We start from the raw sequence: 19,177 nt of genomic DNA, 5'->3' as shown, positions 1-19,177 counted from the left end.
TAAGCGCGTTGTAGGTGTTGCGGTGGCTCAAAACAAAAGTGACAGAAAAACGAGAATTGTGGGCGAACGATAAGGTACAATGGTCTAGGGTCGGCGTCATTCGATGTAAATCAATTGCAAACGGTTTTCGGGTGCTCCAAATTATAGGGTATGCCTCTTTAATACGTATATATATCTTGTTTAAAAATCAACACGAAAAAATGCCAACTAAACATTTCAAGTCATTGTTACATTACTGTTACATGTCATTTGCATACTACAAGGTGAGGGATATAATTCTATGTGATTCAATGTGTTAAAATCGTTTTTTTTTTGTTTTTTTTTTTTTTTGGTTGGGTTTAACGTCGCACCGACACATTTTAGGTCATATGGCGACTTTCCAGCTTTGATGGTGGAGGAAGACCCTAGGTGCCCCTCCGTGCATTATTTCATCACGAGCGAGCACCTGCGTAGAACCACCGACCTTCCGTAAGCCAGCTGGATGGCTTCCTCACATGTTGAAATCGTAGGCATGGGTTCCCCTTACATGTCAAATACTCGTTAGATAATACAGTTGTTAGGGTCGCCAAACCACATGACTTTTGGATACCGTACACATGGAGAAAATGTCGTGTGCCCATATTTTCCTTATTACTTCTCTGATTTTCATAAAATTAAGTGCTTCGAAGACAGTAAAATGGGTGTTTTCCTCCGCAAAAAAAAAACGCCAAAAAACCTGCCATCAGTTTTCAGTTCTTTTCTCAAACACTTCGTCCAACTGCTTAACGTAAACTAACTGTTTCAATACATTACGATTGTTTCCTTGTACATTGTTTTTACTGTGTTCGGGGTATCCTAATTGGCTCCAGATTTATTGTGATATTTGCTATTTAATATAAGATATCAGTGTGTTTCAAAGACATGCACCTTCTTATTTCTCACTTGAAAAGTTTAATTGCGACTTAACTACAAGGAAGTATTAATCTTAAGTGTTGGTAAGATTGACGATTTACCATTGTTTGTTTCAAAAACTGAAGAAAAGGTGTTTCTCGGATATTGTATACATCGTTTAAAACCTTCTTCTGATTCAATCCGTATTCAGTGAAAATATCATTATCTAGAGACCGTACCATAGCTCTTCGCATACTTTGATTTTTCAAACTAAAGTGATTTTTACAAGTGCGCCGGTTACGATAAAAATGTAAACAACGGACTCTGTCTATGAAACTTTGAAATGAATGAATGACAGTCGATCTCAGTCATAATACCGATTGACAGTGAATGCTAATGACTCCATGTGTTGCAGAAAGGTATTTAGTTTGTAACTTTAATTTCCCATCAATTGAAATCCTCTCAAAACTGGTAAAATAATTACTTATATTTGGACAAATCTCATCGTCTTTGCCGTTCGGCAGCTGCAAAAAGGGCAAATATAAAAGATTCAGTGTAAGTAATATTTCACTGGTACTGCCACTTAGTAAGTTCATACTCTGAACAACACGTCAGAGAAATTTGGGCAGATTTGACCAATTATGACGTTGGCAGCATTAGATTATATTTTTTCTTTACACAAAAATTGCCGTTAGGTAACAAAGCGAATACGCCGATAATCCGGAGTTCACCGATTATTGTTCCAGTTCACGCAATGTAATCCAGCAATTAAACTGCATAGCTATTACCTACTGCTGTTATAGGGAAGTGGTAGAGTGTCTGCCTTAGGGGTGAGAGGTCCTGGGTTCAAGTCCCAGTTAGAGCTTAACTCTATTTAGATTCTGCTAAAGCATAGTTTTGCTGTTAATAGACTGTTCCAGATGTTCTAAATTTTTAGCACACAGTATCATCGATCAGTATTAAGCAATCCAGATCAAAGTTGAATGTTAAATCAAATGCACCCAATTAGAAAATATTGACTATATTATGTCCCTTTGATGTTTATGCTCTCCATGTTCAAGAAGAGTTACATTTCCTTGATCACAAAATTTTCGTTATCATGAAAATATTAAATGCTCATAACTCCGCACTTCTGGTTACAATATTGTCTATATTTCTGTTTTTGAGAAATATATGGACATTTCTCTTCATTTCAAAGCTTTTTAACTTCAAACCTATGATTTGAAAAACTTAGGTACTATCTCTACATTATCCATTAAAATTGTTTTGCTCCATTCGAAATGTCTGATTTGTAGAAAGTCAATCAGATAATATTAGTCTACTCATTTTGTTTCAACACTGCAAGTCTTAGAGTAGTTTACCATTTTGTCTATTATTTGCTTCTTTGCTGGTAAGTCTTTTCGTTAATTGTGCCAAGATGTTAATTCGTAGGGTAATATAAAATTCTTTGAAATTCGAGATTAGACAAGATATAGGATGATGAATGTTTCCCTTGATTTGTTTCTTTATGAGCATTTCAATATACGGTTTCAAAATAGATTTCATTTTTTACTTCGACCATTCTGATACAGAACTGCGGTAAGAAGGGTTGTTATGAAACAAATCAAACGAGTAAAATGAACAGAAATCTGGAGATGTCTACTTTTTTTGTAGTAAATAGATTTACTAGGGACATGAATAGATCTAAAATTGAACTTGTGGTTGAATTTTGGTTCGCAACGTTTGAAAAACTTATTTACGAATTCCTAACATTGTTCGTTATTTAATGAATACATAAGGCAAAGGAATGACTAATAGCACCTTGTTAAAATAGAAAAAAATGGAAACTTCACAGAAAAACATTTACTAAAGCTGTATAATAAAGGTAACTGTTATGATTCATAAATGTTTATTGACATGTTTTTAGTCAATATTCATGCAGTGTCTTGTTTTTCTTGTCAGCGACAGTATTGCAAGATATTGCATGCCACAATGCATTAAATCTGGAGTTGCAAATTGCAGGTCTGAACATTAATCTGCAGTTAATAGAAAATTGTTTAAAAATAGGAATTTGTCTTGTCCTGATCCAAATATATCACCTAATTGCTATGACTATGTCTAAAACTGAAGCATAAACGGACACTTGCAGACGAAAGCAATTTAATGTCAATAAACAATATAGGATTTTCAGCTACAGCTTTGGCTATAACTTGTGATCTCTATGCTATAACAAAGTAGCGGTGGTCTAGTGGGTAAGGTGTCGACCGCTCATCCCGGTGGTCAGGTGTTCAGACCCCATAGGAATCACGATAACATCCGCATTTCATATGTTACCAGTGCTGGTTTTTCAAGTAAGCGGACTCTCAAAATGCAGTTAACGTTTATTTATACTTTTTTAAATATTTCTAATGCATTTCCAAAACAATTAATCTGCCAGTAACTACGTTTTCAAAGGCTTTCTCAGAAATATAGCAACAATTTTCCAATATCTTAAACTTCCCCCTTGATTTTTATTTATTTTCATACAATCTAGAGGTCAGTCCCTATAAAATAAATGCTCTTTTAAAAGTGCTCAACATTCCGATGACCATTTTGCTTTGCATCTTTTGCGTTTGTATGAGCCTTTTTCCGAGATTCAGATGTTGATAATTTATGATGTCCTGAATAAGAAATGTACGTCATGTTCTTGAACCTTTTGCAACCAGAGTTTTGTACTAGAAAATCAAATATGCTTGGTTTAGATATTAGACGGAAAAAATATTAAATGACCTTATGAAATATAGCGGATTCTTGTTAAGATCCGTGTAGGTTGTACCGTGGTGCATGTGACAATGCACTTGAGTTTGAATAGTATACCTAATGCAGAAAGGCAATTTAATTCCTTTACAACTCTCACTTAAGCAGCTTTTATTCTCTTTATGGAGAATGTATTATTTAAGTGCAAATATATCATGATTTAAAGATATGAATCACATTTGCAGGCTATAATTAGGAAAAACCTCTCCTTTAAATGTACAGTGATATGTGTCCGTAACATGTTTCTGATGTCACGTAGGAAAATACGCCTACACAATAGTTCATTATTACGCAGCTTTCTGAGAGCTTCTCCCTACATACCGTTAGTAAGACTCATTTTAAGATGAACATGAAAACTTCTTTCACATAAATATTATATAAATAAAACATGAAAAAAAAAACTTCATTTTTTACATAACAAAATCTTTTTAAAATTCGAAATCAGTGATATTAAGCTATGCTATCTGGAAAATGTGAAAGTAATCACACATCCTTATTGATGGACCATATTTAAGCAAATTAAGTAAAAACGTTATTATGGAATAAACTGAAGTGCAAAGGCCAACTATGGGTCACCGTGACTAAAGTACACCATTTGCATACAGAATGTAATCTTTGTATCTCTAATAACCCAATAAACTATTAGTGTTATTCCCCAGTGTTGAATAACATGATTACGTTGTCTTAGACATTAAATTTCTTGCCTTAAAGATCGAAATCAAGTGAATGTGTTATATGTTCATCATATATAAATATAGTAACGGTAGCATGAAAATTGAGTCAAGCACTATCTGATGGGAACGTCGACAAAAGGATTAGTTAAGAGTAGTATCTCAAGGCTATAGGAGTTTGAGCTGATTATCATTAATTGAAGGTTGTTTGTTTGAAAGATAGAGTGATTTGCCTGATCCCTGTAATTATCTGGCTCATAATTTAAATCATTTGGTACACGACCCATTTAGACAAGGCAGCCAGAGAAATATTTTATATGTGAGATGTATGGTCTCATCGGCTCTACGTTTTATTAAATGACATTCTACTTTTGTTGTCAGACCGTCAGACGATGTTTTTGAATCAATAACATACGAGTCCTTTCGCAAGGATGTTTAGCTTATGTCCTCTTAATTGAAGCTGTAACTCAGTATGATTGCCCCGACTCCAGGATGCTCAACGCCTATATGCTATAACATATAACATTAAACTACCATATAGGTATGATCCCAATGCCTTGGCTGTACTTCATCAATAACGCTGCACCTCGTCTGTAAGCTCTCTCATTAGATTATCGAACCTATGTCTCTGTCTTAGCTTTCCGCAACTCTTCTTAAGTCTATGAATGACAAACGTCTTCTTTTTAATAATTTATCCACCCTGACAGTGTAGCTGCAATAGCTTTCTCATCAAGGTACTGGGTACTGGGATAAATTATTTGTTGAATCCTCAATGTGTCTACATTAATAAAGAAGTGCGCTTTGATTGATGCTATTTATAGAACTTATTTCAGATTGGTCCAAATTCGTACGCAGTATTTTACAACGAGTACTTGCTCTAACAAATACTTGGTACCCTTTTACTATTCTATATAACATAATGTGTGATGCTTGGATCCAGCTTTCACTGCAATTAACCCAAATCAGCCTTAAAAACCCCAAAACCCAATTCCTATTTTTAACAGTAACTCAATTAAAATTATAGTACTGTAATGGTAGCATGAAAATTGAGTCAGGCACTTTCACTGCTTATGTGTTACGTTGTCAATATATCAGATATACAAATTATTCTGACAAGTTGAAACTCGGCTATATGTCAAAGATATTTTCAAGTCCTGGCTCGAAAAAACGAGAATTTGAACTGTGCATATATAAACACACTGCTGTAGAGTTTTGTTCTGGAAGGCCACGTTCTTGGAAAGTTGCTATTCATACTGGATCTTAGTCCTTATTTTTATCCTTATGAAAATCTTAAATTCACACAACTTAGCATCACGCAAAATTAAAGAACTTGTTGAGACACAACTTCCATATAGATACTATTTATATCTTTCAATGAAAGGTGATATCGTGTGCAAATAAAAAGACAAAAAACATGCCATAATAAATAAATATAATAATTTTTTATCTTGCATCGTAAACATCAAACTTAAGCTTCAAATGTTTGATTGGTGAAAAAAAAAGAAGAACTTTCCATTCTGAATGCCAACAAACAATTTCGTTTTCATATAACTATAACCACAATATTTTCTCGTACTTTCAAATAATATCTAAGTTCCAAATACAAAAAGACAAGGGTAAATATCCAGTACGAAAGGCCATGACACGAGAACGCAGCAACCCATTTTCATTTTTGAAACACTCATAAAATATTGTGTGGGACACCAATTTGTAAACGAAACCGCTTATTCGGAGAACAATGCGCCAGTTTGTGAGGAATCGTATTCCTAGTTGCATGGCAATTCATCAAGGAAAATTCTGTTTTTGAAATGAGATAATGTCTGTATTAAATTGGAAAAATCACACCGACCAATTAGGTGATGATGAGCCGACAAAGTAGGAAAGATAATTAATTTAACCGAAATGAATTGCTGTTAACAGATAAAGGAATTCTCATTTGTACGGTGTATCCTTCTTTTAATGGCAGGGCGAAATGCTTTATTCGCATAACAAAAACTTAAATAACTCATTACGTTTCACGTTTTTATATAATTTGTATGTTGAAATGATTGAATTAAAGTCTCAAATTGTTAAACGCTGGCAGCCTTAACATATTATGAGACTTTTTCAGTCAAACCGAGATTCTTCATATTTTTTAGCAATATTAATCCAATTAAAGAACGCTTATTGTGACGTAAATGTCTTAGATATCACAAATAAAATATGAATACAAAATTGATTGTTCTATTCTTAGGAAACACACAAATTATTTCATATTATCTTTTTGCATTGTCAGGTTTTTCCTAATAGAAATTTAATAATCTGTATAATTTCTGTTAAATGTAAATGTCAAATTTCTGCCTATATCGCTTTCAAACAGAATCTTTCCAGTATTATTATATTTGCCGCTGATATTTAAACACATACGTTTTACATAAATGATTTTAGATATGCTTTACATTTTTACATAAATGATTTTAGATATGCTTTACATTTTTTACATAATGTGCTTTACATTTTTACATAAATGATTTTAGATATGCTTTACATTTTTACATAAATGATTTAAGGTGTGCTATACAATTGACGTTTTCAATATAACTTCTTCTCGGCGATATGTGACCATTTTGCGTCGGTTCGCCGTAAAACCCAACTCACTCACTCACTCCTTAATGAACGGTGTACTTTGTACGTAATGTGCTAAATTTTGAGATTCTTTGTCTTTCAGTCATATAGTCATGAGGAACTAAAAGTTCTTTATATAAAATTAATTAAATTATAGAAACGGAAAATCATAGACAGTTGCAGAGTTAGTGGGTTTCCTTTTCAAGTCAAAGAAATTTGTTCTATTTTCCTATCTAAGATAAATGTAAAATGGTGATGAAGCTAGATAGATAGACATGCATGATAGATATGTACATGACATACTACCTTGATTTAATAGATTTAATAATCATGTCGGTTACTTCAAATTTATCTAGAAAGAAATGCGTAAGGTTAAGACTATTTATACCGTGTTCACACTAGCAGATCGGTTTTATTCTTATCCGGCACTAATTGGCTATAATTGGTATTTGACATTTAAAACCCATCCGAATATAATCTAGTTTGCGTCCACACTAGGCAAATAAATATATACATGCAATGTTGGAAGTAAACAAATATTTTGCAATAAGCAAAAAAGGTTACAAAGAAGGAGGCTGACAGAAACAAGAAGGAGTCATTAATGTTTAAACTTCTGTGTTCATCTAAATATTTCTGTTCATTCCATCTATAGTCAATTTTGAGCATCAGCATGACTCCATATTGCAATTTAATATTTTTGCTTCATCAACACTCAAATTACTTTTGCCAGCCATAGCATAAATTGTTTGATACAAAAGAGAAACACATGGTATTCTTCAGCCAAAAGGTAAGATCTGGGGATTTGGGATTGTAAAACCGGTTATAACTCACATTTGCGTTCACACTTGTAAAATAATGTAGTATTATTTTTTAATATAGTATAGGTAGTTTTATAATACCGTGTTCCCACTAGCAGATCGGTTTTATTTTTATCAGGCACTAATTGGCTATAATTGGTATTTGACATTCAAACCCCATCAAAATATAATCTAGTTTGCGTCCACACTAGGCAAAGAAATATGGTTTAAATATATACATACAATGTTGGAAGTTAACAAATATCTTGCAATAAGCAAAAATGGTTACAAAGAATTGAGGCTAACTGAAACAAGAAGGGGTCATCAATGTTTAAACTTCTGTGTTCATCTAAGAATTTCTGTTCATTCCATCTATTGTCCATTTTGAGCGTCAGGATGACTCCATATCGCAATTTAATGTTTTTGTTTCATCAACAGTCCAATTACTTTTGCCAGCCACAGCATCAATTGTTTGATACAAAAGAGAAACACATGTAATTCTTCCGCCAGAAGGTAAGATCTGTGGATTTGGGATTGTAAAACCAGATTTAACTCACATTTGCGTTCACATTTGTAAAATAATGTAGTATTACTTTTTAATGTAGTACTAATACCGTGTTCACACTAGCAGAACGGTTTTATTTTTATTAGGCACTAATTGGCTATAATTGGTATTTGACATTCAAAACCCATCAAAATATAATCTAGTTTGCGTCCACACTAGGCAAAGAAATGTGGTTTAAATATATACATGCAGTGTTGGAAGTTAACAAATATCTTGCAATAAGCAAAAAAGGTTTCAAAGAATTGAGGCTAACAGAAACAAGAAGGGGTCATCAATATTTAAACTTCTGTGTTCATCTAAGAATTTCTGTTCATTCCATCTATTGTCTATTTTGAGCGTCAGCATGACTCCATATCGCAATTTAATATTTTTGTTTCAACAACAGTCCAATTACTTTTGCCAGCCACAGCATCAATTGTTTGATACAAAAGAGAAACACGTGGTATTCTTCCTCCAAAAGGTAAGATCTGTGGATTTGGGATTGTAAAACCAGTTATAACCCACATTTGCGTTCACATTTGTAAAATAATGTAGCATTACTTTTTAATGTAGTATTAAAACCACCTCCCGAGGTAGTTTTAATGCTACATTACAGAAACCACTTGACCTTTACAAAATTCACGTTTTACACCACATATAGTGTGGACGCAAACGAGTTTAAAAAATAAACCCAGGTTAATGTAGGATTAAAAACGTAGTCTGAACACGGTATAAGACCACCTCCCGACGTAGTTTTAATGCTACATTACAGAAACCACTTGACCTTTACAAAATTCACGTTTTACATCACATATAGTGTGGACGCAAACAAGTTTAAAAAAAAAAACAAGTTAATGTAGGATTAAAAACGTAGTCTGAACACGTTATTAATGCTATATTACAGAAACCACTAGACCTTTACATAATTCACGTTTTACACCACATATATATAGAGTGGACGCAAACGAGTTTTAAAAAAAAAACCCAAGTTAATGTAAGATTAAAAGCGTAGTCTGAACGCGGTATTACAGGCTTTTCAATTTCTGAGCTCATACAATGGGATAAAACATGTATGGGAAAACATACATACGTTTTTCTCTAAAAATAGGAATTACATTCAATAATGTGTCAAAAGTTATATTTTACTGTTTAAATTAGTTAAGACTTCTGATACCTTACAGATTTGAGAAATGTCACAAACGTCCAAAGAATATTCTCTTTATATTCTATATAAAACATAACTTTTTAAAGAGCTGCAAAACATAACTAGATCCACTTTAGAGAACAAACTCTTACCTCATTATGAAGAATTATGATAAACCTGACATCAAATGGAGAGAAAGGTAGGGGTCCTATATCAACAAAGATATATTTCTCTTGTCACATTTGCTTGCTGTAATATCACATCAAAATCACACTTCATTGACCCTGATGTATTTTCATACTAAAATTGATTTTCACTTCACCAAATACAACCTTCTCCCAAAATGTCACAAATATATCTACATTGAAATTTAAACAAAACAGTTTTAATTTAGACCTCTGTGGCCAAGCCAAATGAATAGTGTATGTTCAAAACCTCTTCGCCATTTTACGGCTGGACCAGATGGCTTCTATGCTGGTTCCTTTGGTATAGTCAGGTCTGAAACAAATCAGACGATAATTTCCGGTTTAATTAACCGAAAAGCATATAAAACGCGAAAAGAACTTTCACGACGTTTGCATTATGCCCTTTATTTTGATACAATTTAGATTAAGAAATAATAAAAATGTCCCTATATTTTATCATATATAATATATATATGATAAGAAGTTCAAATGCGTAATAATCAAAACACGACCAGGAGTGTGTAGCACGACTGATTTAATTATTCGCATCCGAACGAATGTCCATATTTTATTAACTGATAAAATTATTAGAACATGTTTATTATTTCGATACTAACCACACAAATACTTCACATTTTACAGCACTTGATACGCCATTCCCCGGGTCATATGCTGTTATAAACACCTCTACACTAATGGAAAGCGTTGTATAAATTTAGTGTTATTTTACTAAACAAATGTGAATTAAAAATCTTAAGAGTATAAGTTATTAAGTTTTATAGTTGACATTTATGGTACCTGCATTAAGTACATCGGAGAAATTATAACTTACACGGCACGATGTTGAACTGGCAACTTACCGGAACGATGGACGGCAAACATTTTCCAACGGTGCCAATTGCTTAATACAGTTCGTTGACTGGTTCCGACGCACTTTTTATAGCAATGCGCCCCTGTTAAATAATAAGAGTTGCACCATAATTGTTATAACGAATTTCAACAAAGTCCTTTATTTAAATCAATAATTATTTATTGCAAAATATATCGATGATAACAAAAAAAAACAGTTGAAGTTACTTGCAGCCGATTTTATCCAGTTCCGATGCACTTTCACCGGTTCCGGCGTTTTTCATACTTCCGTGGAAATAAAACGAGGTGCATCTGAAAGGAAATCTACAAAGTATTAAAGATAAAAAGGTAAGGGTAGATTTCCTGGAAGCATAGAGCACCCCAAACACAGCCATAGAGCCATGCATCCCAAAGTAGGCCTACAAAATAGATAGCTTAACACTCAGGAGTGTTCAAGAAGGGCAAAATACAGATTAAAGTACATATTAAAATGTTTGTGAAGCCTGTTCTGTTACATCAACTTGACAAAAAATAACCCCATAGAAAGTTATGTTTGAGATAAAAATAACACATTGTGTGCTAAAGGAATATACACCAAGATATAACCACAAATGAACACTTTCTAAAAGTAGATCTGGAATATTCTAATATGTATGAAGATAATGCTGTCTTGGTATTGGTGCCAGCTAATAGAGATTTCCCATGCATGGAAGGCCAAGCTCTATAAAGACTGTCAACTGTTTTTTAAAATTTTAATCACTTATATTCCTATTTGTCATGTTCAAAGGGGAATTTTAATATCAAAGTAAATGGAGACTTTGTCAGTGAAGAAGACGCCCAGAGCTTTCATTCATGTCCTGTATGTATGAAATGTCATTGGTGGTTGTCTCTACTGAATATGTTATTAAACCAGATAAACAGACAAGCTTGAAAGCAGACTGGCTCCATATTACATAAGATTTCAAAAGAAGGCAAATAAATGTTTGAAATATATGCTTTCCAAAGAATAACGGAATCATTTGTTTTTGGTTTCTTCTCTGGATACCCTTTCCATATAGCATTTCATCAACACATCCGTCGGAACTGGTAAACAGGGATACATTATAAAATACACATGTACAGTAACTTCCGAAGGTTTTATTTCCAATATCTTTTTCTGTAATAAATACAGTCAGTAAAATTAAAGTATAATCCGATAAAAAAAATGGAATTTGTGTCTTACAAAAAATGACTGCTTCATGTAAACATTACTCACAAAACGCGTCACTCCGACACAGTCAATTTACACCCAATCGGCGCAATATAGATAATATTTTGTTTAACTTTAAAACAACTATGGGAGATGAAATTTCTACGAATAGAATATATAATATTCGTGCTTGCCTATTCATACTCGCTCAGGTGTCAGCGGATTTCACTAGTTTGTGTAATGTTACATGCGATTCATATTTGTTTATTTGTATGCCTTTCAAAATATTCAAGACAAAGTGTCTCTTTTTCTCAGTGACAATACTTGCAATTTATTGCATGTTAAAATGCAGTAAATTGAAAACCTGGACAAAAAGACATTAATTTTAGAAAATGATCAAATTCGAGAAGAATAAAATACAAATTTGTCTCGTTTCAATCCGAATATATCTTATAATTGCAATGAAGTTAGCCGAAGCGGAAGAATTAGCGGAAACTCGCAGACGAAAACAATTTAAGTACAAACACAGTTGTTCTGTTGTTGGAAAGTACCCCACACTTAGCAGAAAGTTTTAATGACAAACATTCCCTGCACAGTCAGACAAAATGGTCATAACGCTAGTAGATAATTTGTTATTTTATTTGTACACAGGTAGGAGTTATTCCATTTTTAGTTTTTTTATAAGAATACCAGAATGTCAATAAACACTGTCACAGTAAAATAGTAAAATTCAACGTTTCGTTCAGATGTTTCAGGAGTGGATGAATTTTCAAATGCGTAAAATGTGAACTTATTCATTTTTGCTTCAGAAATCAACTTTTACGGAACAAGGTAAGGAAATGTGTTGTGGGCAGGTTATATGTGTTTCATGGTAAATAGAAAAACAGGTTACTGTCTTTTGATATTAATGTTATCGGTGAACCTCACTCTTTCCAGCCCTTGATAACATTGATATCAAAAGACGGTAGCCTCTTATTCCCTATATATCAGTATTATATGACAGAACGACACTGGCAGAAATCAGCCACCATAGTATTAATATACTTGGGCCGTTCAACTTGTTGTCTGGATTACACGTTTTACTGTCTTAATTGAACATGTTAACGGAAGCTCATTCGTTTCTAATATTTACGAGCAAAACAATTTACATGTCGTTTTTAGACTGATTAAAACTATTCTTTTCAATGACATATAAGTTGATCAGATTATTGGCCAACGGTTAAACTATATGCACTCAGTCAAGGAATGCCTCGGGAAGAATTTATATCAATTATTGTTTATTATATTCTCAACAGTTACTATTAACCGAGGTTTAAACTTTCGAGAAATGATACTGCATCTAAAGAATAAAGATTTTGCTCGTTTTCAACATAACGTTTCTTATTCCTTATCAATTATTAAACTGCATGTTGAACGTTATAATAATATTGCCCTTGTGGTTTCTTATCCGAATTTAATTCATTTTCTACGATTAATAATGCATTTGGTGTTCTTACCATATATAGTAGAAACCCGGTATCTCAAATTCTAAAGAATCGAACGATTTTCGTTGATATAACCGAAATTCAATCACTATCAAGACTCTGTTTTAGTATTATAAATTTGTAATATCATACCTATAGAGACTGGTTATCATTTCTTTCTATAAAACCACCAGAAAGCTACTCAGTTAGTATGCATGTTTTTAAAGGTCGGTGGTTGTATTCAAATGCCTATCCATAACTGAATAATGCGCTGAGCAGCTGTAATCTTTCCCCATTATTAAAGCAGAAATGTCGCATTGTAACCTACGATTGTGTCGGTGTGACGTTAAACCTCTCCTCTCATCCATAAAACGAAAACCAACACATTTGTAATTTACTGAAATATTGTAAGTTATACTAAGATCCATTTATCGTTGAGTTATAACCTTTTTCGTGATTATTAATAAAGACAAACTGCTCTTTATTCTTGTTATTTTATGTAAAAGTCATTAATATCGCTGTTATTCTGTTACTGAGCATGAAAAATAGATGTGTTATACAGATATTGAATGTTTATAGATGTATAAAACAAATCTGTTATTGTATGATATATGAGGAAGCAAGGATGGAATATCCAAATGAAACAAAAACAAAAAAAAAACAAAAACGTTTAGTGATCAAATTATCGGCAAAACCGTCCCTAAATCATTGTCAGACAACTTTTGATTAACTGATTTTAGGCACATATACGTACTAGCACCAGGCTAAAATGAAAAATGCCATTTTGCATGCGTGCACAAGTATGTCCTAAAAGTAGAATGTACAGCTTTCGTCGTTATACAATGTAACTTCAATTGATAATTGAAAATCGGGGTAAAATCACTCTGAATGTGAAATCATACAATAGCACACATTTGTCTTTTTTAAGTAAAAATAGAAGAAAAAAACACATTACACATTCATGTTGTATGTACACATTTTAGCGTATATGTGTAGTTGAAACAACGCTTCATCAGCTAGTCAGAAAATCTGTTATCGTCCATACCAGAAGTTGACTAGGAGAATAAATGCAAGTTTTTCCATAATGTTGACGAAACCTTTAAACATGTTGAGTGTTACTGCGTTAAGGAACATTGATAAACTGCACGTTTGCGCGACTGATATGAGCTTTTGTAAATGTTCCCGTTCATGACAGTGTTTATCATAGAATACATAAAGGAAGAGTATCACATATGAAGTGGTATTGTCTTTTCTGTTGCCAGTGCATTTATAGGAAACAACATTTTAAGCAATGTAACGAGGGAAGCGTAAATAATAAGTATATTCTCGTGGAAAGTTAAGATATTTTCGTCACATCATTGTGTATAATAGACATGACATTTATGTCACGTTTGTCTGAGTTATGATATCAGAACAGCATTTACCGTTCTTTGTTGTTGCTAATTGCAGCGTTATTTACGTCAATCACAAATATAATCAATAGTTCCTGAGATTACATTGTAGCATTCTGTGCATAATTGAGCCGTGCCATGAGAAAATGCTGGTCGCAAACGCACTATGTTGGTTTTACCATGGCACGGCTCAAACATGAAACAACGATAAAATATATACCAAGATCCCTTGGAAGCCGTAAATGTCTCATTTTCATTAAGCTCTTTTTTCCTGAGTGCTATATTTGCTGCTCTGTACTGTTTTCAACTGCGTGTTAATGTATCGCTTAAATGGCTTAACGATATACACACATGAACGAATGATCATTTTCTAAAAGATAGAAATCTGGTAATAGCAGTTTGTACCGAAAATAATTTATCAATTTAAAAGCTTAAATTTGTACGCACTTTTCAAAAGGTCTGACTACAATAGAGTGCAGTATCATATAGACAGCGCATAAAAACGCATAAAAAGTGCCTAGTAGTTAATTGATTATATGTGTGATTAGAAATATCACGATTTATTCCTACATTTATAGGTTTTATACATGATACATAATATGTAAAGTAATTGCAGATTCATCATTAAGAGTGAATACAAAATTACTTCAATTTGCGTTACTTAGCTGTTTTGAAGAAAGCAAAAATAATAATATAATAAAAATGGAAAAAAAGTAAAATAAATAAAAACGGAAAGAGTAAGGGAAAAAACAATAGTTATCAATCTTTTTTCAATAATTCCTCACAACCCAGCAGATTTATCTCCCAGATTGAACGCCAAGGCTAACCCAACTGCTATAAATTAATTGGGCTAGAAATTCACAATTTCCTTAATTACAATCAATTGTATCTTTGTAAAAGTGTTTATAAGAATATGGCCGTTTATATTATATTAATTAACTATCTAAGCAAAACCGCAAACATATTGAATTATCAATTAATTATGTGTTCAATGTATTCTCTAAACAGTTTCAATAATTTAAAAGATAATGCACACCAACTGACCTTAGTGTCAGTTGGTGTGCAATCTAATAGTGACAAAGTAATTTATTTCGGTGTTGCGTACATTCCGCCGGAGGACTCGTCTGTATATAAAACTCCACAATCGTGTCTGTTTGAATATGACTTCTTTGAATGTTTGAGTGAAGATATTTTACAATATAGTTCCCAAGGGGAAATCTTTCTTGCTGGGGACTTGAACTGTCGAACAGCAGAATTAAAGGATTATGTTGAAAACTTACGGTTAGACAGATTTGTAAACATACCGCTAAATAATGACATTGATATACCCGTTAGAAATTCACAAGATAAAGGTATTAACTCTTTTGGGAACAGATTGATTGCATTGTGTAAAGAACACGATCTGCTTATTGTAAATGGGCGTCTGGAGCCGGGAAAATGTACTTACTATTGTCTAAATAATAAGAGATACGGGGCTAGTCTAGTCGATTATTTATTAACAAATATAAGAAATTTTGAATATATTTCTGATATGACAACTATGGAATTGACGGAATACTCTGATCATTGTCCAATAGCATATAATATCATGTGTCAGAAAACAGCTTTCTCGAATAGCAGGGAACATATTAAATTTGATAAGATATATTGGGATTCTGGAAGGTCTATGGATTTATTAGTATCACTGGAAGAAAATCGAGAGGTTTTTGATCGATTAACGAATAATATTGTGAATGATAATGAAAATATTGATTCGAATATAGAAAGGTTATCTGAAACTATTTATCAAAACTGTTTTAAGATTTTTGGTAAGTCTGTAAATTATAAACCAAACAAAATTAAAAAAAGAAATGAGTGGTTTAATGATGATTGCAGACGGGCTAAAAATTTATTTTTAGATAACAAAAGGAAAGTAAAGAGGTGTGGAAATTCTGAAAATATTGTCGAATTTCTGCAGAGTCGTAAATATTATTGTGATGTAAAACGTAAAGCCAAGTACAACTTTTTTGCAAAGGAAAAGCGCAACATTTCTGAACTTAGTCGCAAATCACCGAAAATGTTTTGGAAAAAGATAAACAAGTATAGAAATTCAAGTAAAACAAGTAATCCCGATGTTGATGTTTCATTATTTAGAAATCATTTTTCTAAAATTCTAAATACACCGGTTGAAAGTAGTTTTATTTCAGATAATGTACAAATAATAAACGAAAGGGATCGATCTGTTGATATTGATTGTTTAGATAAGCCTTTTGACGTACAAGAAGTAAGCAAAACCATATCTTCTTTAAGTAGGAATAAATCTCCAGGATGTGATCTTGTTGTTGCAGATTTTTTTATAGATGCCAAACAATTTATAACACCATATTTGGTTAAAATTTTTAATAAAATTTATCATGATGGAGTATATCCCATATCATGGACAAAAGGAATAATTGTCCCACTACATAAAAAGGGGATAAATCTGATCCTTCTAATTACAGAGGAATATCACTGATAAGTACTATGGCCAAGATTTTTTCTTTGTTATTAAGAAACAGATTGAATAAATGGTGTGAACACCAAAATGCTTTTACTGATATGCAATTTGGTTTTCGAAATAACAGAAGTACTTCTGATTGTGTTTTTATTCTTCATAGTATTATACAAAAGATTATTTCTATGAATAGATCGTTGTACTGTGCTTTTATAGATTATGAAAAGGCGTTCGATACAGTTAATAGGAATGCCCTATGGTTTAAATTATTTGAAATAGGTATCAGTAGTAAAATGGTTAGAATGCTTCAGTCAATATACAAACATGTATCAGCTTGTGTTAAGGTTTTTTCAAATGTTTCAGATTTTTTCGAGGTTTCGCTTGGCTTAAAACAAGGGGAACCACTCTCGCCAATACTTTTTATACTCTTCGTAAATGACGTCACAGCAAACCTTGATTTTAACTCATTAACAGAGTACGACTTGCAACAGCTTTCTATTTATTTGTGGATGTTTGCAGACGATATGGTACTATTTACTACCGACCAGAAGAGTCTCCAGGCACAGCTAGATAGCTTGTATATTTACTCTGTTAAATGGGGGCTTAAGATAAATATTGATAAAACGAAAATATGTATTTTTAGAAAAAGAAAACAGAATATTGATTTTCAATGGTACATTAATGATGCACCAGTGGAAACTGTGAACTCTTTTTGCTATCTTGGTGTGAAATTTAATTGTAATGGAGCTTTATCTGAAGCTATTAAGGCACTGTCTGATCAAGCACTTAAAGCTGTTAATGGTCTATATTCACTATTTTCTAGTTTAAAATTTGATGTTAAGACTAAATTGACACTCTTTGATCGTATGGTTGAACCAATTTTATTACATTGTGCTGAAGTATGGGGCGTATACGATACAAGTTGCTTAGATAGAATTCATATGAAATTTTGTAAAAGGATACTCGGTGTAAAAATGCAAACCCCAAATATGGCAGTGTTGGGGGAACTTGGAAGGTATCCTCTCTCAATACTGTGTAAAGAGAGAGTTCTAAAATATTGGTTAAAGCTTGTAAATAATCCAGATTCTATCATGACTGATATTTTTAGAGACCAATGTAACAATGTCAATTCTCCCCGATGTACAAACTGGCCCAAATATGTTAAAACTCTTTTAGAACAATTAGGATATGGATATTTATGGAACCATATAGCGCCAAATATTAACTATTTTCCAATGCTACAAAAACGGTTAAGAGACCAGTTTATACAGGAATGGCATGGTAGTATTACAAACATGCCAAAACTAGAATATTATTCAAGATTTAAAACGCTGTTTATGTTTGAACCATATCTCACAAATGTTGATAATGATTACTTAAGAAAATTACTCAGTTGTTTTAGAATGTCTTCACATTGCTTAGCTATTGAAACTGGAAGGTATAGTGGTATAGCTAGGGATCAAAGAATATGTCAAAATTGTAATTTAAATGTTATAGAATCTGAGTATCATGTGTTATTGACTTGTCCTAAATATAAAAACTTACGTTCAAAATATTTGCCAAAAACATCGTGGCCAAATCTGAAAATGTTTGACAATTTGTTGTCATCTGCTAAGAAAAAAGTCCAATGGAATATATGTAAATATTTGAAGGAAATTTATTTGTTAAGGGTTTGAAATCTTGATTACAAATTATTTATACGCATGATTTGAAAGAACTGTATACTGTTCATTAGCCAAAGGCATATATATGTCGATTATGCTAATAAATGTTGTTGTTGTTGTTGTTGTTGTAGTGATCTCTTTACAATGTATAGCATGTCGGATGAAAAATGATTTGTCTCCTTCATTGTGACATCAATATCCTTTAATTCTCACAAACAAATCTGTTGCGTGGATTTGATGTAAACTTATCTCTTTTTTGTACGTTCCTATATTTTGCATACATGTTATATATTCAAAGTGTCTGCAGTAAAAAGAATTTGCTTCTCCACTGGAAGCGTTATTACGGCTTACGTTTTCTTAGAGCGAAATGAACCATTGTATTAAATGCGGTTTTTGTAATTCTGTTATTTTCAAAATAGGAAAAGAAGGAATGAGCCAACGACTATTGTAATAACAGCTATAAGAAGATCTGTTTCTGCCTTAAGGCGTACTTAAGCATCGTATTACTGCAATAACGCCCCTCTACCTAAAGGCAAAATTGCGATACAGGCATTGCAT

The 19,177-nt window shown here is 32.7% G+C and overlaps 1 protein-coding gene across 1 annotated transcript; it reads left to right on the top strand.

Annotated features, from left to right (window-relative positions):
- Window positions 1-15,464: 15,464 nt before the first annotated feature.
- Window positions 15,465-18,737, top strand: LOC123524808 (uncharacterized). Its single transcript, XM_045303298.2, has 2 exons — window positions 15,465-16,745; window positions 17,319-18,737. Exons 1-2 carry the CDS (start codon window positions 15,465-15,467, stop codon window positions 17,343-17,345), a joined length of 1,308 nt encoding a protein of 435 aa, XP_045159233.2. The 3' UTR covers window positions 17,346-18,737.
- Window positions 18,738-19,177: the final 440 nt, after the last annotated feature.

The sequence above is a fragment of the Mercenaria mercenaria genome, chromosome 4 (genome assembly GCF_021730395.1).
Source record: "Mercenaria mercenaria strain notata chromosome 4, MADL_Memer_1, whole genome shotgun sequence".
NCBI lineage: Eukaryota > Metazoa > Mollusca > Bivalvia > Venerida > Veneridae > Mercenaria > Mercenaria mercenaria.
The sequence above is the reverse complement of the archived record's forward strand: the minus strand, read 5'-3'. Positions and strand labels throughout refer to the sequence as shown.